We start from the raw sequence: 23,814 nt of genomic DNA, 5'->3' as shown, positions 1-23,814 counted from the left end.
CCCAACTTGGCATAACTCAGCAGTATCTTTGGCAACACTTTATCACAACCTGAATTAAAAATAAAATAAAATAACGACAATAACAACAAAAACCACCTCTCGATGCTGAGCTGGGGTGGGGGGAGCGGCTGCGGGGGGGCCTCGTCGCTGCTGCGGGGCTGGGGGTTAAGGCAGGCGATGGCAGCGGGATGGGGTCGGGGGATTTTTGCTTTTTTTTTTTTGTTTGGTTTTTAGTGCAAACTTAAAATTTGTGCTAAAGTGTTGCCAGCAGGGAAGGGGGGTGGGCGCAGGGCGGGGGGCACAGGGGTGTCGCAGACGCTCTCTCCATGGGGAATCCTGAGACTGATTCTCTCTCCTCTTCCTTTTTGTGCCATTTTCCCTTTTTTCTTTTTTTTGCCTCCCCCCCTTCCCCTTTTTTTCTTCCCCCCCCTTTTTTTTCTTTTTCTCCTCTCTTCCCCCCTTCCCCTTCCCCCCCCTTTTTTTCTTTTTCTCCTCATTTTTTTTTCCTCTCTTCCCTCCCCTCCCCTTTTCCTTTCCCTCTCCCTCCCCCCCTTTTTTTTTTACCCCTTTTCCCTCTGTGCCCCCCTTCCCTCCCCTTCCCCACTGTCCAAGGGGTGCCCAGGGAAGCCACAGGGTTTATCCCCCCAAGTGCCAGAGGCCCATTTGCCCGGACTCCCCCCCAAACCATCCAAGACTCCTTTGGGGCTGGGGCGGGGGGGGGGGGCGTGGGCAGGAAGCAGCAGCGAGGAGCTGGGGGTGGGGGTGGAAAAACCAGGGAGAAAATTAACACAAACTAGAAAAGAGATACCACAACTCCGATTACAATAAAGAACCTCAAGTAAATGTCTATTTACAAATCCACGCTTAATTTTTTTTTGTTGGTTTTTGTTTTTTTGTTTTTTTGTTTTTTTTAAATATGCCAGAATTAGCCAGTGCTACGCAAAGGTTCAGCCCGGCCGGGGTCTCGCCGGGGGGGGGTTGCTGCTGAGCCCTCCCCACCGCAGAGCCCCCGCTGCCGGCCTGGATCTGAGTCCCTCCGGCACCTTCCCAGGAGCATTCGATGCCCAAATCTGAATTTGCCGGCCCAGGGGGGAACCGGGAGGGATGCGAAGCCCATGGGGAGCATCACGGCCCCCCCGGCTCCGGGGTGGGTGGGAGAGACGTCTGGACTAGCACTGGCTAGAAAACATCAAAGAAATAAAATTAAAAAAAAAATTATAATAAAGGGTGTGGGGAAAAATGAACAATACACAAAACCAAAACAAAACCCCATGATTCCTGCCTAAAATTCAAGCTTCCGTGGTTTTTTTTGTTTTTTAATTCGTGAAGTGCAATGACTTCGGAGGGTCTGGTGTCAGGGCATGTCACAGAACCTAATTAGCATCGTTCCTCCCATCGGACACCTTGCGGCTTTTATTACTCCATGAAATATAACTTGGATTCTGCCTATGGTTTTGTTTTTCTTTTTTAAATATATATATATATATACACATTTTTCTTACAAAAATAAATTTAGGATTTTTTTTTAATAATTTTTTTTTTTCCGTAGAAGTTGGTTTTCATTTGTAAACATGTTTTGCTTTTGCTTTTTAAATTAAGATAAAGTGATCTCAAAGTACCCGTTCCATTGCAAAGTGCTAAGACTTCTTTGTTTGTTTTTTTTTTTATTTTTTTAGCATGGTTTTTTTTTTTATTTTTTATTGCTTTTTCTGCATTAAATAAACATCCATCTCTTCCCCACCCCCACCACTCAGCCCTCCCCCCCAGCACACACTCCCCTCTCACTCCCTCTCCAAAATACATTCGGCCAAACCTGCTCTTGCTTTGAAAGTAAAAACAAAACACCAAAAGGAAAAAAAAAACCAAAACAAAACCAAAAAAAAAAAAAAAAGGAAGAGAATCTAAAAAGTGCTTTCAAAATAAAAGGGCTTAAAATCTCTTTTTCATTTAAAAATGTGCATTTAGAAAACAGGTGACCAGCTGAAAGGTGCCTTTTCTTATCCTCTGCTAACCCCGAGGGTTATATACCCGCCTCTAGAGCCATATAGCATCTATATATATATATATATATATAATTTGGGAATGGGGGCTGGGGGAGCCAGGGCCACTGCAGCTCGCCTCCCCCCCTGCCCAAAGGTCTCCTGCCCCTTTAAGGGAGACCTCAAATAACCTTTTTTAGAAGGAATTTGCCATTTTTAGGCGCTTTCGGGGCGTGCGGGAACACTGCTGCGTTGACTCAGTGCCTAAAATATAAAGGGAGGGGAGGGGGGGGGGGGTGTTCCCCCCCCAGACCCAAATTCTGCCGGGGGGGGGGGCGGGTGCTGGGAAGGCCCCGGTGGGATCTGCGCTGTGCCAGGTCCAGCTCAGCCCCTTCCCGGCACCTGCCGCACCCCCCAGGATGGGGATGGACGCAGGGATGGGCACTGGGATGGATGCACTGGTGTGGTGGCAGGTGCTCCAGCCAAGCCAGCGTCCCCAGCCCCGGGTGTCCCCAGCCCCGGGTGTCCCCAGCGCCCGGTGTCCCCAGCCCCACGTGTCAGCCACCCGCTGCTGACCGCAGCCCTGCAAAATCCTGCTCATCCACTCACACGATTAGGCAATTTTCGGCAATTTTGGGCCATTTTCTACACCGACCCACGGCTGTCGGCTCCCCTCTCTGGCAAATTCAGCTTCGCACCAGGGCTGGTGGAAAGGACCCGCACCCCCTACCCCAAAAAAACGACCCACCTCTGTCCCGGGACGCAGCAACCACAACATCTCACGCCACCGGAGCTTCAATTCCCAAAAAGCGGAGGGGGGAAGGCTGCCCTGCTCCCCCGGCCCTCCGAGGCACCGTGTACCGCCCGCCCTGAAAGAGCCCTTCTGCTCCTACCACTTTTTTTTTTTTTTTCGATTTTTGCTTTTTTTTTCCTTAAATAGATCTCTCTCTGAAATAAGTTTTTTTTTTTTTTTTTGTTTTTTGTTTTTTTTTTTAACGTGTGTTTGGACACAAAATAAAGCTTTGGATTTACATGGAAGCTCTTTTCCATGCGACAGAGCCACTTTCCATCCCCACCCCGTGCTTCCTAGCGTCTGCCTTTCCAAGAAAAGGTCCTTGGCTACTGAGGGATCCTTGGGGGAGCCCTGCTTACGATGGGAAGATTGGAAACGTAATATATATATATTTTTTTTCTGTTTTTTTTTTAAAAAAAAAGGGAGAGAAACATCTTTAAAGAGAAAAATCGGAGGAAAAGTACTAACTAGATTTTGTGACACTCTGTTTTTTTGGTTTAGGAGAGTCCTTGCGTGTTACCCTCAGACGACCCTCCTGCTACATTCAATCCTGATGCTTCATTATTTGAATTATCCTCAAAGTGCTGCTGCTCCTCGCCGTCCCTCTGCAGGGTGTCCTCTGATTCTTGACTCTCCCCACCGACTTGAAAACTTCCATCTTCGGGGTTCCCCGTAGGGGTGGTAGGCAGATCCCCAGCATCTCTCACCCGGGGTTTACGGCCCCTCCTGGATGGAATACCGTTGCATCCATCTTTTTTAAGGTGCCTGTGCAAGTGGTCGGAGCGGACGAAAGTCTTGCGGCAGCTGTCGCACTGGTAGGGCCGCAGGCCGGTGTGGACGCGCATGTGGTTCTTCAAGTCGTAGTTGTGAGCGAAAGCGGCGCCGCATTGCTGGCACAAGTACGGCTTCTCCCCCGTGTGCTTCCTCATGTGAACCTTCAGCTTGTCCTGCCTGCGTGGAGAGAAAGGACAGGGGGGCAGGTCAGCCTGGGGGTCTACCCTGGGCCTGGAGCCTGCTACGGGGTCCAGCATCGGTACGGGGCTGAGCAGTGCCCGGCACCGGGCTGAGCATCGGCTGGTACGGGGCTGAGCATCAGTACGGGGCTGAGCATCAGCTGGTATGGGGCTGAGCATCAGTACGGGACTGAGCATCGGCTGGTACGGGGCTGAGCATCAGTACGGGACTGAGCATCGGCTGGTATGGGGCTGAGCATCAGTACGGGACTGAGCATCGGCTGGTATGGGGCTGAGCATCAGTACGGGGCTGAGCATCAGTATGGGACTGAGCATCGGCTGGTATGGGGCTGAGCATCGATATGGGGCTGAGCATCGACTGGTACGGGGCTGAGCATCAGTACGGGGCTGAGCATCAGTATGGGACTGAGCATCGGCTGGTATGGGGCTGAGCATCGATATGGGGCTGAGCATCGACTGGTACGGGGCTGAGCATCAGTACGGGGCTGAGCATCGGCTGGTACGGGGCTGAGCATCGATATGGGGCTGAGCATCGACTGGTACGGGGCTGAGCATCAGTACGGGGCTGAGCATCGGCTGGTACGGGGCTGAGCATCAGTATAGGGCTGAGCATTGGCTGATATGGGGCTGAGCATCAGTATGGGGCTGAGCATCGATATGGGGCTGAGCATTGGCTGGTATGGGGCTGAGCATCAGTATGGGGCTGAGCATCAATATGGGGCTGAGCATCAGTACAGGACTGAGCGTCGGCTGGTACAGGGCTGAGCATCGATATGGGGCTGAACATCAATATAGGACCAAGCATTGATATGGGGCTGAGCGTTGCCTGGTACGGGTCTGAGCATCGATGCAGGGCTGAGCATCGATATAGGGCTGAGCGTTGCCTGGTACGGGGCTGAGTGCTGCCTCGTATGGGAATGAACATCAATATAGGACTGAGCATCAATATGGGGCTGAGCATCACCTGATACAGGGCTGAGCATTGATACGGGGCTGAGTATCACCCAGTATAGGGCTGAGCAGTGCCTAGCACGGGGCTGAGTGTCACCTGGTACAGGGCTAAGCATCACTGGGTACAGGGCTGAGAATCTGTACAGGGCTGAGCAGTGCCCTGCACAGGGCTGAGCATCAATATGGGGCTGAATGTCACCCAGTATGGGGCTGAGCATCCATATGGGGCTGAGCGTCGTCTGGTATGCAGCTGAGCATCGATACAGGGTTGAGCATCCATATAGGGCATCGCATGGTACAGGGCTGAGCATGGATAGTGGCTGAGCACTGACATGAGGCTGAGCATCACCTGGTACAGGGTTGAGTATCAGTACAAGGGCTGAGCACTGCCCTGCACAGGGCTGCACGTTGCCTGGTATGGGGCTGAGCATCAATATGGGGCTCAGCATCGCCTGGTATGGGGCTGAGCATTGATATGGGGCTGAGTGTCACCCAGTACGGGGCTGTGTTGCCTGGTATGGGGCTGAGCATTGATATGGGGCTGAGTGTCACCCAGTACGGGGCTGTGTTGCCTGGTATGGGGCTGAGCATCGGTACGGGGCTGAACACTGCCCAGTACAGGACCAAGCATCAGCACAGGGCTGAGCATCACCTGGTATGGAGCCGAGTATTGGTACACGGCTGAGCATCAGCACAGGGCTGAGCACCGATACAGGGCTGAGCATCAGTACAGGGCCGAGCATCGCCCAGTACAGGGCCCAGCACCGCCTGGCCTGGGGCTGGGTGGCTGTGGCAGGGCCCACACTGCCGAGCTCGCTGCAGCCAGGGGAGGGCAGCTGCAGCAGCCAGGCTGGGGGCCAACAAGGCCACGTGAGCACAGCATCTCGCTTCTTCCTGAAGGAGAAAAAAAATCAGGCCCAAAGCACGTGGTGGCAGCGAGGAGCACCATCCCTGCCCGGCGGAGGGCGAGGGAACTGAGGGAACCGCTCGCCTCTGCCCAAGTGGATCTGGCCCCATCCCTCGCTGCTCTCCCGCATGGAAGAGGCAGATGCCAGCCCCGTGCCCCGCCCCCCCCCCAGCACAGCCACCCCTGCCTGTGCCCCCCGGGGGGGGCGGGGGAAGCTCTGCAGCACGATGCCACAGAAACTCTGAACCTTATGGGAAGGATCAAAACACCGAGGCCCTTGTGTCCACCTCTGGTTTTAATGCAGATCCCACCGGAGCTGGGAAGGTGGGCCTTGCTTCAAGCAGCGTGGCATGCAGCAGCACATCAAAACAGCTTTTTTCAAATAAAATGTTATAATATATATAATTTTATAAGTATTTATAATTTTTATAGACTCACTCTGCCTTTCTTTCAGAAGATTAAGAATGCCATTGCCGCTCCTCCCCCGTGAATACCGAGGAACCAGGAAGCACAAGCAAGCAAAAATCAGCACAAACCGCCGGGCTCTGGTCCCCACCTGGTGAGGAGGGGGTGGCAGGGAAACACCCCACGCAAAACAGCCCTGGCTCCTCCTCCTGCCTTTACCCCAAAAGCTCCTTCAAGAGCAGGGACTGCTCCTTGCTCAGCAGGGTTCCCACACCCAGGCTTCCCCAGCCCACCAGGATGCACGGCCTCGTTAACAGCACAGGGAAGAGATCTGTTTTCAAGCAATACGCTGTCAAGGGATGGGATGAGGATGGGGAAGGAGAGCACGGTGAAGGAATGCAAAATAATGGTAAAATCGAGGGGAAAAATCAGGATGATGGAGTGCTCGGTCAGGTTTAACCCATTCTTGCATTGGGAACCTCTGAGATAAGGCTTCAAGCACAGCCCGGGTGCTGGGGGAGAAGCAGCAAAAAGCAACTCATTGACATCGCTGTTGGGAAGCCCCCAGAGCAGAGCTGGGCCAGCAGCTTGGGTTTATCACACTCTGCTGTACCCCACGGCAGGCTGTGCTGGGGGGGTGAGGCTCACGCACCCCCAGAGAGCCAGGTGAGAGCAGAAGGAGCTGGAAACCAGCCGGGACTTTGAGCAGCAGGCTCATGGAAGGTCTTCCACAACCACTGCAAACACCAGAGTCGAGCTCAGCAGCCGCTGTCGGGGCGAGACAGGCAATGGGGCACAGCGGGGCTGAGCACGGCTCCCCGTCCCCGTCTGGGCTTCCCCATGCCCAGATGGCAGCTGGGGGAAGAAGCAGGGGGTAGCGCTTAGCTGGAAGATAGCGCAGCCTGGGTGTAGGATGAAAGGGCCTTGTTTATGGGGGTGGGAGGCAGCTTCCACCCCATTCTCTGCAATGCCAGGCCCGCCCAGGAGCACGTCCCCATCCGAAACCCACAGGAGGAGGCAGAGATCGCCAAAGCGACGAGGTGGCACTGCCCCACCGCCCTCCTCTCCCAAAAAGCCCCCCGCCTCCCCTCTCCGCCACCCCCAAGGCCGATGGCTGCCAGGGACCCTGTAGCATTTCCACATCTTCCAGCTCCCGGGTGCGTGAGGACCTTGGACCGCTCAGGTGCGGCAGCCGGATCCTGCACAGGGCTGTGTGCGCAGCACCCAGGGGCCCCGACACACGCGGGACAGATCCGGCACGGGGCAGGGAGGTGCCGCGTGGCAGGGCCCAGGCACAGGGCCTGGTGCTGGGGGAGCGGCGGAGGGCTGGCATCCTGCCCCCGCCATTATCTGCATTCCTCAGCTATCCAACGTGGGGCTGGGTGCGGCCACGGCCATGGCGCACCGAGGGGAGGGGGCCAGCAGCGCCGGGGGCAGGACACAGCCTCCTGCCCATGTCCCAGCACCAGAGGCTTCACCCCAGACTGCCCACAGTGGGGCACAGCCCCATAGACCCCCCCTCAAGGACGAGGCTCTGGGGAAGGGCTGGCCCTGGCAGCAGAGCAGTGGGCACTGGTGAAACTGGGAATGTTTCAGCAGGCAGAGCAGGCAGTCTGGCTCCTCTGCCAGGCAGCCCACGCAGCCCCTCAGCAGGGCCAGGGGGGCACCGGGCTGGGACCCCCACCCCAGCTCAGCCATCACAGCCGCAGAGACCAGAGAGAGGAGGCGGCGCTGCAACGCGTGGACTCGAGTGAACCAGAGGAATCCGAACAATATCCCCTTTCTTCAGCGTTCCCGCAGCGGAGGGAAGGAGCGGAGGAACCCTGATTAGAAACAGGGCTGAGGCAAACGCCCCCGGGGAGCTGAACCAAGGCACCGGGGGGTGTTGTTCGGGGCAGCCATCGCTCAGCCCATCACGGTTTACTGAGAGATGACACAAGCAGTGCAAGGTCCAACCTCTTCCCAACCCAACTGCCAGCCAGCAGCACTTCTGTCACCCCACAGAGCCATTTCTAAACGACTCTCGCCTCAACCCTAGTCGCCTTGGCCACGATGGAAATACCAAGGGCTGCAGCTCCATTTCATCAACCACATCGTTTGGCCTCAGCAGAAGCCCGGGTCTGGCCAGGTTTCCAGCAGAGTTCAGCAACTGAGGACACCAGGACAGCACGGCACTGGCTATCAAGCCACACTCCTTGAGACATCTCAAGGATCAGACACCCAAATTGCTCATCTCTTTGGAATAAACTCTGGCCCTCCATATATCCAGCTCACCTGTTAAGATGGAAATTAGTTGAGCAGGCAAGATAAAATGGCACAAGACCAGCCCTGCGCCAGCCCCCAGGGAAAGCCAAGAGCTGGTTTTGTGTGACAGTCCCCTCGCCCGCAGCGTCTGCCCACTCCTTACCTGGTGAATCGGACTTTGCAAATGTTGCACTCGTAGGGCTTCTCCCCGGTGTGGGTGCGGATGTGGCGCGGCAGCTTGCCAGCCCCCTGGATCACCTTCTCACAGATGGGGCACTTTTGGAATGCTTTTGCCCTGATCTTCTTCTCCACCTTCTGGGACCAGGACGGATACACATCGCCCTCATTCGAACTGCCGAAATATTTCAAGTAATAATCCATGACCCCATCATCATCCTTTCGGTCATCCTCCCCGAGCTGCTGTCTCCCCACAGAATTCATCATTTGCTGTAGCAGGGCACTAGCGGCCAAGCCATCCACCTCCCTCGCATCATCCTCCGTGTCCGCTCCAGCAGGAGCGAAGCTGGGGGAGTCGCCGGCTTCCTGCTGGTCCAGAGGCCCCCCCAGGGTCCCCTCCTCTTCTCCCGGTGTGGGCAGGCCACGGCTGCTGTAATGTCCATTCTGAGAAGGTGAAAATAGAGAGCCAGGAGCCACCGCCTCCTCCTCCTCTCTGTCCAGCCACATGGCTGGGTTGCTGTCAGGATCACAGTCATTCACCTTTGGTCTTTCGTTTAGAGGGGCTTGCGAGTAGAAGTCCATGCCATTGCAGTCCGGCTCCTCCTCCTCCTCTTGGCCTCGGAAGTTCAGTCTCTGAAGGTCTCTCAACTCTGGGTTGGTCCACGGAAAGCTGCCTTGGTGGCCATTGACAGGGTTGCTCTGGAAGAACTCCAGGTACTCTTTTGCTCTGAGATGGTTCCTTTGATCAATTTGATCTACTGTATCCATCTGGTCATTTTTGGCCAGAATCTTCCTGTCCAGGAGATCCGTGCAAACATCCCTTACTGCCGGGATCTCCAGCAGTGTGGCAGCATTGAGGATGTCATTGACGTTCGAAGTGCTGACAGTAAGGGTTGCGGTGTAAGCGAACTCCAGCAGAGCCGACAAGGCGTCTGCACTCACAAAGTCTATCTCATACACGTTTTGCTGGTCCACCACTAACCCTGAGGTGAAAAGCTTCTTGAAGTACTGGCTGCACGCTGCCAGGACGGAGCGGTGGGTGGGGAACTCCTGGCCTTCCACCAAGATGACCACGTCGCACAACAGCCCGTTGTTTCTCTGCTCATTCAGACTGCTGAGGATGTCACTGCTGTGATCGGGGAACGGGATCCCTATGGGGCCGTCCACGCCACCCGCCATCTTCAACGCAAAAGGCTACGAGAGAAGAAGGAAAGAGCAATGAGTCACAGGGGCCTTGGCTGCTCGGAGGCATCACAGCGCACAGGCAAGCTCCCAGCACAGAGCAGCTACCTGTCCACCGACGCCAGCGCGCTCTGCAGCGAGCACTAGCTACCGGCTCACACGTCCTCTGCACCCCTCCACATCACCGCCAGGCCCGCTGTCCTGCCTGGCATCTAAGACATGCCTCCATCGGCAGGCGAGGACGGACCCGTGCTTATCTTCACGCTGGGAAGGAGGAGAAATGCAGCCCAGGTGCTCTCAAGCTAGAGGCTGGAAGAACAGCTGAATTAGCACGAATCTGGGCCAGAGTAAGCAAGCCTTGGCAAGGACCAGAGTTAATACAGCCAGGCAGCATCTGGACCAAGCTGGCAGGCATGCCCGGCATTGGGCTACAGCGGCTTGAACCTCACCAGCGTACCCCAGTCCATCTCTGGGAGTATTTCCCATTCCCACCACTTCTACCGGAAAGGTCCCCTGCTCATTCAGCCTCGCTCTGCCCAGCTCAACTCCTGGTACAATCACATAATTGCTGGGGAAACTGTTCCCGTTGGTTGTCCCTGGGGTCCCAGGGTCTGCAGGCACCTCAGAAGCTGGCAGCGAGCATCCTTTGGAAAGGGCACACCAGCAAGCCCAGCACTCGAGGGCACTGGTGTGCGGGAACAGAGCGACACCAACCACCCCAGCCTGCTGCTAAGGGTGTTTTGCAGAGAGACGAGCTTCAACGCTAGAACTTAAGGCACCCGCCGCACCGTGCCCAGGAACAGGAGCCTCTGCAGTGGCCAGAGGGGAAAGGAGACTGGTCTCATGAAGCACCGGCAGCAGACCCGGCACCAGCCCCCTGCATCTCAAGGCTTTCAGCAGAAGCAGCAGTTCTTTCCAACACCGAGGGTTTGGTTGGGAAAAGATAAAGAAGTCAGTCACTCCTGACATGCTAGCGCAACACAAACGGAGCCACCTGACTGTAAATTCATCCCCTCTCTTTCCAGAGCTGAAAAAGCCAGGGTGCACCGAGCAGCTCCGTTCGGGAAGGATCCCCCTTTGCCGGGAGAAGGGCACTGGGGTCAAACCCAGGCAAGAGTGAAACCTGCCCAGCTTCACCATGCTGCCTGCCTTGAACAAGCCCCTCAACTTCTCCCAAGCCCAGTCTTCGGATCCCCAAAACCGAGAACAGTACTTCCCTGCTCTCCACCTCAAGCAGTAAACCCACATACTGCTGGCAGCAGAGATGCTCTCTGCCTATAAATCAATAAATCGGCTGCCTCCGCCCCAAGCATGGGGATCGTTAGGAGATAAGACATCCGCGCATATATAATTTGCTTCACAAAACACCTTGTCACAAGCACGGTATCAAAGTCCCCAGTTTACAGATAGAGAAACTGAGGCACAGCGGGAAGTGGCCTGCCCCACATGACGGAGCAGGGGGCTGGCTGAGTCAGGATCACATCCAGAACAGAAGTAATTATACAGGAAGCAACTCCCAGCACCACGTTACAGCATGGGGAGCTAGCAACCAGGTTGCAAAACAACGCTCACTTCCCGACACACACACCCACCCCCATTCTGCACTTGCTAGCAGATTTCTCAGTAGTTCTTATTTTTAAAAAGCTTCATTAATTCAAGGGGGAAAAAAGGAATTTCTGCACTTTCTTTAATACAAAGAAAAGGCAGAAGGCAGTTCTGAGTCTGTGAAACACCAGCCTGAAACAAACCCCTCGATATGGAACAGTAACACCTGAAGCTCAGCCTGCAAACGCGATGGGGGAGTCAGGGTGGGAGGGAAGAACCCAAGGAGCTGGGCTGGATGCACAAGGCAGCCGGCACAAATCCTGCCACGAAGACCAAGCACCCAAGACAGGCGGCTTCCCGAGACACCTGGAACAAGGGCACCAACGCCAGAGCCGCCTCCTGGGCTCCCACAGGGGCAGATTTGAACTCAAAGCTCTTATTTCAAGGGGCTTTCAGATAAGGGGTCCTTGCCAGGGAGGAAAAGGCTGTTTGACGGCTGAGCGCTGCTTGGGGACCAAGACTCACTCCGAATTTAGGCACTGGCTTCAGGCGTGACCTTGGCAAGGTCACCGCGTCTCTGCATCGGCAGGTGGTCCCAGGGACCCCTCCTGGCCTCCCGAGCGACTGGGCTACACCAGGGGAGGCCTCCGCTGCCTCGGCATCGCTTGCCCCATTCCCACCACGGCAATCCCAGAGCTCCCTGAAACACCCCAACCTGAGCCGCTGAGGCACACCGCTCCCTGGAAAAGCGGATCCGATACCTCTGCCCACCCTGCAACGCCTCCTGGTCCTGAAAAGTGAGATTAGAGCACCCCTTTCCCCTCTAGGTTAGATGCTTTACAAAGCTTTTCCCCGCTGCTCTAAAGAGAATTTGAGCTGCATGAAGCATTTTGAAGCTTTGGGCAATAGTCTTCTGGACAGTCAAGCTTCATCACCCACACAACCGGGCTTTGTCGGCCACGGTGCCTGGCTCTGGGGACCGAGGGGGCCTGGGGGAGCAAGTAAGGCCGTGCAGGCAAGGTCACCCCCCCGGCCAGGGGGCCGGGACAATCGGCCGGACAGTGTGGGAACGGCTGCAGGGTCATGAGACTGCCGAGGGCTGGCATGGAAAGTTGTACAACTTCGCAACTCATTCTCCTCGCACAACACGCCCTTTGTGTCCTTCATCTGCAGCGGCAGAGAACGTCGAGGGGCAAACAGGCTGCCCTGAGCCCCCCAGGAACAGCTTCGGCACCGGGACGCTCAGGCCATGGCTAGAGACACAGCCCTTAAAATAAAAAAAAATAATAAATAAAAAAAATCGCAAATCACACCCTGCTCCCTTTTCAGGGGGCTGAACAGCCAGAGTATTGAAGTCTGGGGATTAGTTAACAAGAGACAGAGCCTTCCACCTTTACAGGTTCAAAAAAACCCACCCCACTGCCTGCCTGCAGTAGGTGCAGCAACAGGGCACGACGCCACGGCAGAGGGATTGGTAAAATCTGCTTGGAAAGGTCCCGACGACCAGGTGACAAGTGACAAAAGCCGTTGGCACAACCACCAGCTAGTCCCCTCCTTGGCAAGAATAAGGTCTGAATGGGCCACCAAGGGGGAGCTTCAACTACTGACCTAAATTTCCCAGGCAGCTCTTTTCTCTCCCTACACCCTCCGCCCGCCGAAAAGGCATTACACACTTGGTGTCCCAGACTGCGCGTCTCTGCAGGGCTGCAAAGATGCCACATTTCACCCCGAAGCGGCTGCATTTTGAGAGATCGCTCTCACATGTAACTCGCAGCAGCCGAGGGGTCACAGTCAACTTAAAATACGGTCCATTCGAAAGGGGTGAGTTTACAACAATACCGGAGCTCTCAAATTTATTTACAAACCTGGCGTAGCACGACCTGCATCCTTAACTACCCAGCTAACGTCGCTTTTATCGGTGCTGAGCCTCGCTCTGCATTTCCAAAATACCAACGCAATTGAGCCTCGGCTCCCCAGGTCAGCCCGATTCCAGGCAGGAAAAAACAGATTTTTTTTGTGCTGAGCGCCACGTGAGCAAGGGAAGCCCCCTCCACCTCCCCAGGACGCTGCTTGCAGCAATCTCGGTCATTCCACATCTGACTGGTTTTGCACCGGAGCCAACTGCAGTTTGATGCTGCTCCTCAACACTAAAGGCTTATTTTCTTTTCTTAAGCTCAAGTTATCAACTTGCTCCTTTCAGACCTACTAGATGAACTACAGAAGAGCAGAACAGAGCGTTAACCGAAACCCCTGACCTTGCACTTTACTCACCTCGAGTCCAGTGGGATGTCACCCAATCGCTTTCCTACAGGAGTTCTGGAATCTGACATTTACATTCAAATGAGACGACCACATTAAGATGTGATCACAACCAAAAGTGCTGACAAAACACTGCTTAATTACTAGTTTTCCGCATAACCTCAGTGGGATTTTCTTTTTTTTTTTCTTTTGCTTCTTTGCACTGCTTTAAAATTTAGCTGGGCGAACAGAGGAACCTGAGCAGCTTAGAAGGGCTATCAAATATGCAGGTATCGGGTGGAAGAGCTAAGCCACATCTGGTCAGCCAGTAACAGCGAATGTTTTCAATGTGCTCTTCATCCGGAAAAGATCCCAAATCGCTTTACAAAGGCAGGGCCCTCCTCTCCCGCGGAGGTGCCACCCACTCCAGCAGCACAGATGAGAAGCTTGAGCAACACCAGGCACCTGCTCGGGGCACAAAGGGAAAAATCACCGTCGCCTTTTCCAGCCAGCGCAGGGCAAAATGGCTTTAGGGCACTGCTACAACCCACAGCGCAAGGCTTCCCGGGAATAACTGCCTTTTGGGCTACAACACGTGGTTATTTGGCCTCCTGCAGCTCAAGGTGCCCGAGGAACGGAGCTCACAAGTTGCTATCCCCTATTTCTTAGAGGAAATGCACATATGACAGTGTCAGGGCAGACTCTGCAGCAGCCCTGTGCTGTGTGCTAGAAAAGAATTATTAAAATAATGTTGCTATACAGAAAAAAAGAAAAAGTCAGTGGTTTACTGCCCAAGGCCCAAACATTATCCTAGCCCTCACTCACCACCGACTGGAGAAACGGGCATTTTTTCCCTATGAATAGCTCACCCCAATTATAGGTCACACAATGCAAGTCCTTGTCTCTTCCCTTTACATTTTGGGAGCAATCATCCCAGTTCCCCCCTTCCTTCTTCCAGCTGCATGGACGTATCTGCAAGCCTGGATCCCTTGAGATAAAACGCAGCTCTCTGGCCATTTGGAGCATGAGCCATCATCTCTGCTGACACCAAGCTCTGCAACAACCCAAGGACAAGCCCAAGCAGGTCTCCCTCTGCCCAGGATCCACCCTAAACTATGCAGAGGCCTCGGGAAACACACCTAGCACGCAGCAGCAGAAAGCCAAAAAGGTGGGAAGATGGTAGGCAGGAGGAAATGAGGGAGGGTGTTTTGCCTGCTTGGGAGAAGTCTCTATTTCAACCACTCTATGGTGCTATTAAAATTCAACTGCTCTCTAAAAGGAATGCGCTGTCGGCACTTTAGCGCCAAGCTATCTGAATTATGTAGACCTGCAAAACAGATGCATGTTCTCGAGAGGAAGACCCTCCACATCCACAGAAGCAAACTGCACTGGATGAATAAATTAAGAAAAACTAAAAGCATGTTGACTTTTTTTAATAAATCTAAATTTTTGATAATGCAATGGGAAGAAATCCTTTGTGTTTAGCAGGTAATTGAGCCATCAACAGCAAAAAGAGCAAATTCAAGCTTTCCTTTATCTTGACTGAATATCGCATCTGGGGTAAAAGACCAGAGGACACATATGGCATGACCAAGATCATGCAGCTATTGAAGTGAAGAGATCAGAGCAGAACGTGCATCCTGCAAATATCCGTGGCCTCTTTGTGGACAATATGGCTCTGTCTTCTGCGAACGGGCATGCCCTCCAGCCCCCTACACATCCCTGTCTGAAGGCACCGACTCTGGGAGCATCTTATTCCCCAGTGCCTCTGCCAGAGCTGTCAATGCAGAGTCTCTGTTACCGCAGCTCTAATTGCTGGATTTATGACATGAAGGCTCATCTAAAGAACGAGACTGACCACATCATGAGGATTCAGTTGGCTCCCAAGCAGGCACTGGGCTCCTGTTCACACAACCAGACCAAACCACCACTCCGCCGGTTCCTCAAAGCGGGGTGGTCGCTTTGTTCTGATCCTTCCAAAGACCAGAGGCTTTCCGAGCATCCCCCTCCAACATCTCAAATTTAATGTGAAGTGGAAAAACAACCAAGATGCTGCGACAGTATCTGACAAGGTAGCCTGAGCTCCTCAGTTACAGCAACCACCCTTCCTCTCAGTCCAACTCGATGAACTTGCCCCACTATCAGGTAAGCAAAACAGCTCGAGCTTTCCTTGCCACTGCCAGGTCTGACCTGCCAGGGAGGTTTGCCTCTCCCTACTGTCTAGAAATATATACCTGGGCAGCACAGGAAGCTCCAACATCAAGTCAACCCTTGTTCTAGGACTGTTTCATACCAAGCAGCTGCCCAAGGTAAAAGGAAATCTACCCAAAAACCTGCAGATACACCAACCACCGATCCTTCAGCCCAGACCAGCACCACATCCTTCATCTTAGAGGAGCCAAAGCACTTTACGAGCTGTGTATCGACAGGGAAGAACCACCTAATACACTACAGAAACAACAGTCTCTGGGGCAGGACACACAACAATTTAGCAGCACAGAAGTTCAGACAGGAAAGGAGAATCCCACATCCTGCTGCCACTGCCAAGGGAACTCTGGTAGGAAGAGTATCTGCTAATTGCTCCCACTGAAGTTTGGATGGAGTGCTGGAACTGAACGCCCCTCGGACTCTCAATGAGCATCATGGGAACTTTAACGACCACAAGTAATAAAGAACCTTGATTTTCCTTCCTATTAAAATAATAATGATCCCCTCCCACAGCAGAGCACCTCAGAGGTAGGAGTGGTGCCAAGCGTTGGCTTTGCCGTGGTACCCTCTGCTCCTCAGGCCGGCCAAAAGGGGCAGCTCTGCAGAGCTGGTGGAGCAAGGACAGCCCTTCCCCAGACACCAGCCAGCCATTTCCTCGCTCAGGAACGGCTGCATCCTGTGCTCATTCAGAGAAGCCTGCGTAGGTCTGATATATTTGGCAGAGAATCTAAATCGGGCTGGAAGAGCTGCATTGAAGAATTTGGATGAAGAAGCCCCAAGCCCACATTACACCAGCGTTTCAGCTCGGATATTGAAGCGGGCTATGAAGGAACGACCACCAAGCCTCTCATCAAGGTGACACATCGCCTAGCAGCTCCTGGACAGGTTTTGGGGGTAATTCAGCAGTCTCCCTGCCGGCAAACCATGGCAGCTGACTGAAGGTATCCCCAAGAGACCAACTTAAATTTTACACCTCAACCCATTTATAACCTTTTCAGTATCCAAACCTGGCCCCCTCTCAGCCGTTACCACTGTGGCAGCAGTGGGAAGAAGCAAAGGAGAACTTCACCAAGACACCTCAGTGGTGAAACAGTGCCTGCTCGTGCCAAGCCAGAACCAGAGCAAGAGCAACTGGAACCGGGCTTCCAAATCCTGCTGGCAGCGACAGGTTGCAAAGCAAGCAGAAGAGATGGTGCGATCATGACAGAGTGATCACAATGAAGCAGGGAGATAATGACTACCCAGGTGGAGCTGGTCTCTTAATGAGATGCTAGAGGACTGTGATTCCTCATCATGCTAGAGGAAATCATAAGGGACACTGCTATGGAGCACACCAGGAAGAAGAGGGCTTGTTGCTCTTCATTTTCCAGAACTGCTTGAGTTTAAGGGCTTTTCACGTGATGGCCCAGAAGAGAAGGGACATGCCAGATGCAGGTTTTTTTTTCTACTGGCATGGACAGTGAAAGGACAAGTGCTGCTGAGGAAAGGGATCACGACTACCACCTTTAACACCAAATCCACCAACCAACTGACCCTTCAGAAATCCCATCCTTGCTTCTCTCCCTGCCTCCCTCATTCAGACTCCGTATGTCGATCCCAACTCTGACCTCTAAGCACAACCACAACACTGAGAGCGTTACTGTTGCTTACCAAGAGAATTAAACCAAACCAGCAAAGGGCAAGTCACCTGCTGCAGTGCACAGGGCTCACTGTGACATCTCCTGAAAGTTTGGGGGATGGGGGAAGCACTGTGCATCTCCCAGGACAAGGTCTATGGCTTTCATATAAACCTAATGCCTGATGGCATCTATCTCTAAAGATACTGGTAGCTCACTTCCACAGTTAAGAGGAGAGATGAGAGATGAGCAAACGTCACGCTCTGTGATGCTGCAGATCCCTACTGATGTCAGTAAGCAGGAAGGGATTTCCTTCCAGAGCACAGCACAGCCTTGCACAGTGCACGGGGAAGTTCTGTTTCCGCTGCAGCATCAACTACCAGCAAAAACCAGAAGTCAACTTAGACCCCAACAGACGGCAGTGGTCTACTCCTGCCTGCCACGTCACACGGCGAAGCACCGTGGCCCAGCCTCCACCAGACTTGTTTCTGCACATCCGAAAGTGGCAGCCACAGCACGGCGTGGTGCAGGGCCTCCCCAACCTGCCACCCCTCCAAAAATGTCCTGCGCCACACCAACACGCGGCCCTTTTGACCACTGACAGCAACAACCGGGACATACTTCTCTTATGTTGCAAGGTTAGTTTGAACTGGTTACTCCACCCAGACCTCCTTGCCAATTTTCTCCTTTGTCATCAGAGACTGCATTTAATCCAGCAGGAATGCACCTTGGTTCAAGCCCGTGTAGTCACCGACCCAAGGCCCGCATGTGTCCCTTGACCTTCTGTGTGGGTGGGGGTTTACTTTTGTGCCACAAGCCCCCCCATCACCGGCACCATTGCTCTGCCTTGGGGAGTTTCTCAACGTGATGCTCCTGGGTTCATCACATGAGGTCCACACGCTGGGACCGTCACCGAGCAGCACCAACAGCCACCGGCTGGCAGGAATTTTTCCACACCGAGAAGAAACGAGCCACCATCCACCGAGGAGGCCAGGAGCCGCCCAGTGACCCTCAGACCCGGCTCAGACCCCCTTCACTCCAGCCAGGCTGCGTGCAAGTTACTCCCAGGGCTCCCTCCTTTCCTCAGCTGAACCACTGCAGCCTACGCACGCAGCCCTCAGCCTGCTGAGGCAGCCAAGCACGGTTTACAGGGCCAGGAAGGCCGGCCACCCTTGCGTTAATGGAAGCTGCTTGTTTTGCTGCTGAAACAAACTCTTCAAAAGCCAAGCCCAAGTGTGCCCACATGCCTGTTGCCACAGCCCTCCAACGGGTTTGCTCCCACATAGCTCCGCTGTTGCCATACAGAAAAGAGCAGCTCCCTGCAAAACCACAGTGGGGTTTTCGGGAGATCTTGCAGAATACCAAGCCGGTGCTATTCAGCCCCTAGTTCTCCTAAACGCTTTAGAAAGCCTCAGAAGTTACACGCAAAGAGGGGAGGGAAAATAAAAACACAGAAACACAAAACACAAAACTGCGTGTGTTTCAACCCTGGCTGAAGGACCAGCCCTTGCCTAGGAGCTCTGTGTGTACAGAAGGGGAAGGTTTCTTTTTCAACTCAAAAGCCCCCTAAACCTGGAAGCATCGAGATCCACACCAGAAATAAGCCGCCAACATTTTAAAAAAGCAACATTGGGCCCCTTCACCAAAGGGAGCGACTGAAGACACGAAGCGGCCACCAGCATTAACCTGCTGCTCAGCAAAGCACGAGGGCTGAGCAGAGGCTGCAGGGCCACCAGCACATCCCATCCGCCCAAAGCTGGATGAAAACCAGAGCTTCTGCGGGTCATATTTTTACACCCTCCTCCCCTTCAGAGACCAGGCATGACTGCAGACCAGCAAGAGGCCAAATCCTGCACTCCCCACTCCAGCCAAAATCTCCCCAAGTTACCATCAGCGTTTTGCCCCAAGAAATGCCGACAGCACCTGCCCCCTTCGCACCACGCTCCCCCTCCTCCCCTGTCACAGCTTCCCTCCATCTCCTTAACCAAGAGAACCATAAGAACTGCTCAAAATCCCAAATCCTGCAGCCCCCTCCCCCAGCACCCATCCGTTTCGTGACCCGCTCCCTGCATGCCCAGCTCAGGGTCCCCTGAGCCCCAAAACCAACTGGTCCCTCTCCCACCCCGCAGTTCCCCTTCGCAGCCTCCGCATCCTCCCCCTCCAAAGCTGACATTTCCTGCCCCGTTCCCCCTGCCTTCAGTGTTCTGTCCAACATCCAGCATTAATCCAATTGCCTCAAATGGCACCTCAAAGACCGGTTGCCTTTTCCACACCGGGAAGGTGGGGGAGGCGGAAAGGAAAAATAAGTAAAGAATAAGATCAGAGTTTACTGACAAAGAGCGTACCGGGCAGGGCAGTCCCTTATGTAATTCCTAGTTTGTGGATAAACAGACAGCTTGTCTTGCCATTCTTGACTCCATGCGACGTGAAAAAGTGAATCCTGAGAGCAAGCATGCCATGCGCTTCATCCCTGGCAACGCTGTCCTGCCATGAAGGTCTTTTCCTTCCCTCCTCGGCGCACAACTGGGCAGCGCACGGATGAAGGGAGGGAACGCTGAACCAGTACCGCATGTACTCTGCCTGTTGGGGCAAGAGGCTCCGAGTAACTAGAGAGCAGCAACCTGTAGCTACAAGCCTACCTGCGATGTTTGCCCAGCTCTGTGTAGGGTAGGTACTCAGGCAAACAAAAAAAAAAAAAAAAAAAAAAAAAAAAGAATCTACTTACTGGTTTCCAGTTTGCCGGTGGGAAATAAGTAGGTGCACGAACCAGGAAGGAAATAGGGAGCACAACTGCAGCCTAACAGCGGGCAAGAGTGAGTTAAAATGCTGCGCTGGGGAGCTCAGGAGCATCCTCTGCTGTGAAAAAAAGCAGGGCAGCAGCAGGGAGAGGATCTCATGCAGCTTCACTTGGGCATTACAGAACTGCAGGGGTGGAAAGCAGGAGGAAAATGGTCCTGAAGGTGCTAACCCTTCGCAGGCAAAGAAACCACCCAGCGACCGCCAGCGCTGCGTGTTCTGCCCAGGCCTCTGCACCCCAGCAGGGCACCCGGATCTGTGCGCAGCTTCGAAGCGATCGGTGAAAAGTATTTGAGCCAGCCAGGCTGTCGTCAGGGAGATCACGCTCCTGACAGGCTGGCAGTACACATTTTTTTAAGGGGTCGGCAAAGCAACGGCGTCGGAAAGCCGTCGCCTGCCAGGGGATCTGTGGCTCATCTCACCAACGTGGCCTTGGCTCCCACCTGCAGCCACGGGGCAGCTCGCACCAGTTTCCAGTTTCTCGCACCTTGTCACATTAAGAGAGCCGATCCCTATAGTTCCCTTCCACCTGCAGCCTGGGGCTGCTGCCCGAGATCTCGCAGGAAGATTTACAAGTCCCTCAGGCAGCTGGGTATCCAGGGGGAAGGAGCCCCACCACGATTCGAGGCACAGAACAATATTTGCTCTATTTGCACCGTGGAAGTCACATCCATGCTCTGCTACGGGAGCCAGCAATGACACCAGGGAGGCAGGGAAACTGAAACTATGCACAGAGGGAAGACGATACGGCCAGGGAGCTGGGCAAGAAACAATTGTCCCTAGATACTCGCTGAGGATCCCGACACTTGTCTGACCTCATTTACTCCTGCTCTGACGTCCTACCAGAGCTCCTCCGGGACCGGCGGGATGCTCCAGGCACAGGTATTGGGGCAGACACATTGCTAAGCGGCTCACGCCGATCAGGAGGCACCAAACACAAAACACGCACCAGTTTGGATCAAAGGGTCATAGGATTAGGTACAAATGCTTCTCTTCACCCTAGAGACTGACTTTCTCCCTTTCTCCGAGTTTTGCTCGTCAAATGGCTTTTAATTACAGATTAAAACTGGTCTCTTCAAATTTGAGATTAAGGCTGGTGGAGAGCATAGTTAAGAGCAACTGTTTATTGCTTTGACTATGCAAGATAACAAGTAGGATTCTAATTGTTTGGCACAGAAGTCTTCTCTTTCAATAAACACAGCATCCTGAGACTGGGAAAAAACCCTCAAGTGCCAGTTTTAATCAAGATTAAACCATAGTTCTCAAGCATTTAGGCTCCGTCTCAAATGCAGACCAGGAATCTCACAGGCCCTCCCCCCTTCCCCCAATTTTTTAGGTTGGACACCTGCGGTAGACTCAATTCTGCGGAGCTAAAACCCAGTGCTCAGGCAGCACTTTATCCGTCAAACGAGGTCTTGAGCTGGACAGGCAGTGCAACCAATCCATCACAGCTCCTTGATAGAAGCATAAATTTCTTCCCAGATTTGTGTCCTGTGCTGACATCCAGATTCTCAAGCCAGGAAAGCAACTGTAACTTTCAATTCTGCTTTAAAAGTCACAAAGCACAGAGTGAACCCCACCGCATTCACCGTGCCAACTTAATTTCACCCAGCCACGGCTGGCCCAGCACCTCTACAAAGCAGAGCTCTTCAGTAAGCCCATGATACAGCTGAAGATCATCAGATTCCGCTACCACAATGCAACAAGATGCATATATGAGCAAAAAATAAATTAAAAAAAAAAAATCATAAGAAGAGTTGCAGATCAGCAGAAAATGAAGAACTACTTTCATTCACCACCAGATTTATTAAGAGCTCATGCCTTGCAAAACCCTCCCCTGAGTTACTAACGCAATTAAGGCTTGGTGGAAAAATCCCACCATCTCACCCGTGTTTGGGTTGCGCCTCTTCACTCCCTCTTTCACCAGAACAAGCCTAAACAGGGGCCAGAATGAATATTAAACAAGAACGGCTCCTGTCTAATAAACTGCTCCGTTTCTCTGTGTCTCTCTCTTTTAAAAAGTGGTTTAAATACAACATCTCCAGCAAGCCATGAGAATTAAGCCAGCCCGTCTCTTCCTGATCAGCCTCCAGAAGTGCCCACATACTGCAATTTCCAACCAGGACCAGCAGAAACATTCAGAAATAAAACATTTCCTTAAAAAAAAAAAAAAAAAAAAAAAAACAACACAAAAACCCAAACCAAAACACAACACTTTTTAAAATGACAGGATGACCTTTTAGCTCCGCTGCACACAACTTTAAACCTCATTAGGTTGTAAATTCTTCCAGGCAGAGACCTTCTCTACCCATGTCTATAAAGTACTTATATAATAAGTTATGGTTTCAATAGCCAAGGCAATTAACAGCACAGGGAAGAGAGCTAATCCTGAACTCAGACCAGCAGCAAACTCTTACCAAGAGAAACTTTTGCTGGCCAGCCTCCTGCTGCCCTGTGAGTAAGAGGGTCTCCAGGAGCTGAGACCTCAGCAGAGCCAGCCGAGGCGTAGCAGTTGCATGGGCTGTGGGTGCACAACAGGAACTGTTGCTTTCAACATAGGATCGTCAGGATTTAAAAGTTCTGCTAAGAGGAAGCCCCAAGCGCTAGGAGCCGTGCTCCATGCACGGGTCTGAGGGCTTTTCCCTGCACTCCTGAAACACTGCGAGCAGCAAAGCCCTTTCCCCAGGGAGCACCCGGCTCTGAGAGCAGGGCCACCGCAGCGACCTGCCCTGCCCGTGACTTTGTCTCCTGCCATCGGGCTGAGAGACGCCGCGCTTCTGGGGAAGCCGGCAGTAACCTTCAGCTCTGTCCCGGGGGGAGCTCAGCACAGGAGCCTCGGGTACCTGGAGCTCAAGGTCGGTTACCGACCCACCACCTCGAACTCGAGAGGCAGGAGATGGGGGCGGTGAAGCGAGGGGAGCGTCACAGCGGCCAGGCGGAGGCCTGCCCTGCGCCGGGAGCAGGGATGCTGCCCCTCACGCCAGCTCCTGCCGGCCCCCGCTGCGGCGCAGCTCCGGGGGGGGGCTGATGGCGCAGGGCCCTCCCGGGCTGCCCCCCCGCAGGGCCCAGCACCCAGGCGGGCGGGGGGGATTATCGCTGCGAACGGCCGCCGACCTCCCTCTCCCCGCTCAGCGCACGGGGGTGGCTGCGGAGCCGGCCGGGGGGAGATAAGGAAGGGGCGGGCAAAAAAAAACCAAACCACCCACCCCCCGCAAAAAACCAAACAACCCCGCAGCAGGAAGGCAGGGCCCGCCAGCAGCCGGGCCGCCCCCCCCCTCGGCCCGCCGCCCCGCCGTGACGACCTTGGGGTGCTCGGGGACGGGGGGGCCCGGCGGGGAAGGGAGGGAGGGGAAGGCCGGGCCCGGCGCCCCCGCACGGGTCAGCCCAGCCGCGGCCCGACTGGCAGCACGCACGCCCCGGGGGACCCCACCCAGAGCCGGGCCGCCCCCCTGCGCCGAGCCGGGCCGCCCCCCCCCCCCCCGCCGCGGCCCGCTGGCGGCGGGGGCCCACAGGGAGCCTTGGCCGGGCGCCACGACCCCACCCCTTCCCCCGGGCGGGCCGCCGCCAATGGAGGCCGGGCGGGGGGAGGCGGCGGGGGGGCGCGCAGGCCAGGCCCCAGCCCCGCGGCCGCCGCCTGCGCTCCCCTCAGGCCAGGGCCAGGGCCAGGGCCGACCGGGGTGGGGGGCGCCGGGCGGCAGCGCAGGCCCCACGGCGCCTGTCCTCGGCCACCCCGCACCCCGCGCGCCGCCCGCCATTGGGCCGGACGGCGACGGGCGGGTACGCGGGGCGGAGGGCGCGC

The 23,814-nt window shown here is 54.4% G+C and overlaps 1 protein-coding gene and 1 long non-coding RNA gene across 4 annotated transcripts in view; one reads left to right on the top strand and one right to left on the bottom strand.

The window, feature by feature from the left end:
- Window positions 1–819: 819 nt before the first annotated feature.
- On the bottom strand, window positions 820–19,651 carry ZBTB7A (zinc finger and BTB domain containing 7A). Of its 2 annotated transcripts, XM_040590413.1 has the most exons (4): window positions 19,565–19,651; window positions 9,721–9,921; window positions 8,417–9,624; window positions 820–3,723 (listed from the first exon to the last, which is right to left on the bottom strand). In XM_040590413.1, exons 3-4 carry the CDS (start codon window positions 9,607–9,609, stop codon window positions 3,270–3,272), a joined length of 1,647 nt encoding a protein of 548 aa, XP_040446347.1. In that variant the 5' UTR covers window positions 9,610–9,624; window positions 9,721–9,921; window positions 19,565–19,651; the 3' UTR covers window positions 820–3,269. The 2 variants fall into 2 exon arrangements, with proteins under 2 accessions (XP_040446347.1, XP_040446348.1); XM_040590414.1 differs by lacking the exon at window positions 9,721–9,921.
- A 152-nt stretch (window positions 19,652–19,803) lies between these two features.
- Window positions 19,804–23,814, top strand: part of LOC121086525 — a 5,602-nt gene continuing 1,591 nt past the window's right edge. The window contains exon 1 of one of the 2 annotated variants that reach the window (XR_005827399.1): window positions 19,804–22,870. This is a non-coding gene — a long non-coding RNA (uncharacterized LOC121086525). The remainder of the gene's footprint in view (window positions 22,871–23,814) is intronic. The other variant, XR_005827398.1, reaches the window with a different exon arrangement.

Source organism: Falco naumanni, chromosome 4 (assembly GCF_017639655.2).
Source record: "Falco naumanni isolate bFalNau1 chromosome 4, bFalNau1.pat, whole genome shotgun sequence".
Lineage (NCBI taxonomy): Eukaryota > Metazoa > Chordata > Aves > Falconiformes > Falconidae > Falco > Falco naumanni.
The sequence above is the reverse complement of the archived record's forward strand: the minus strand, read 5'-3'. Positions and strand labels throughout refer to the sequence as shown.

What these genes read in the sequence shown, in the direction of transcription:
- ZBTB7A (XM_040590413.1), bottom strand. Translation starts at nt 9,609, where the DNA reads ATGGCGGGTGGCGTGGACGGCCCCATAGGGATCCCGTTCCCCGATCAC. An exon ending in TGCAAAGTCCGATTCACCAG is followed by an intron (nt 3,724 to 8,416) that starts GTAAGGAGTGGG and finishes CTCTCCACGCAG; the next exon opens with GCAGGACAAGCTGAAGGTTC.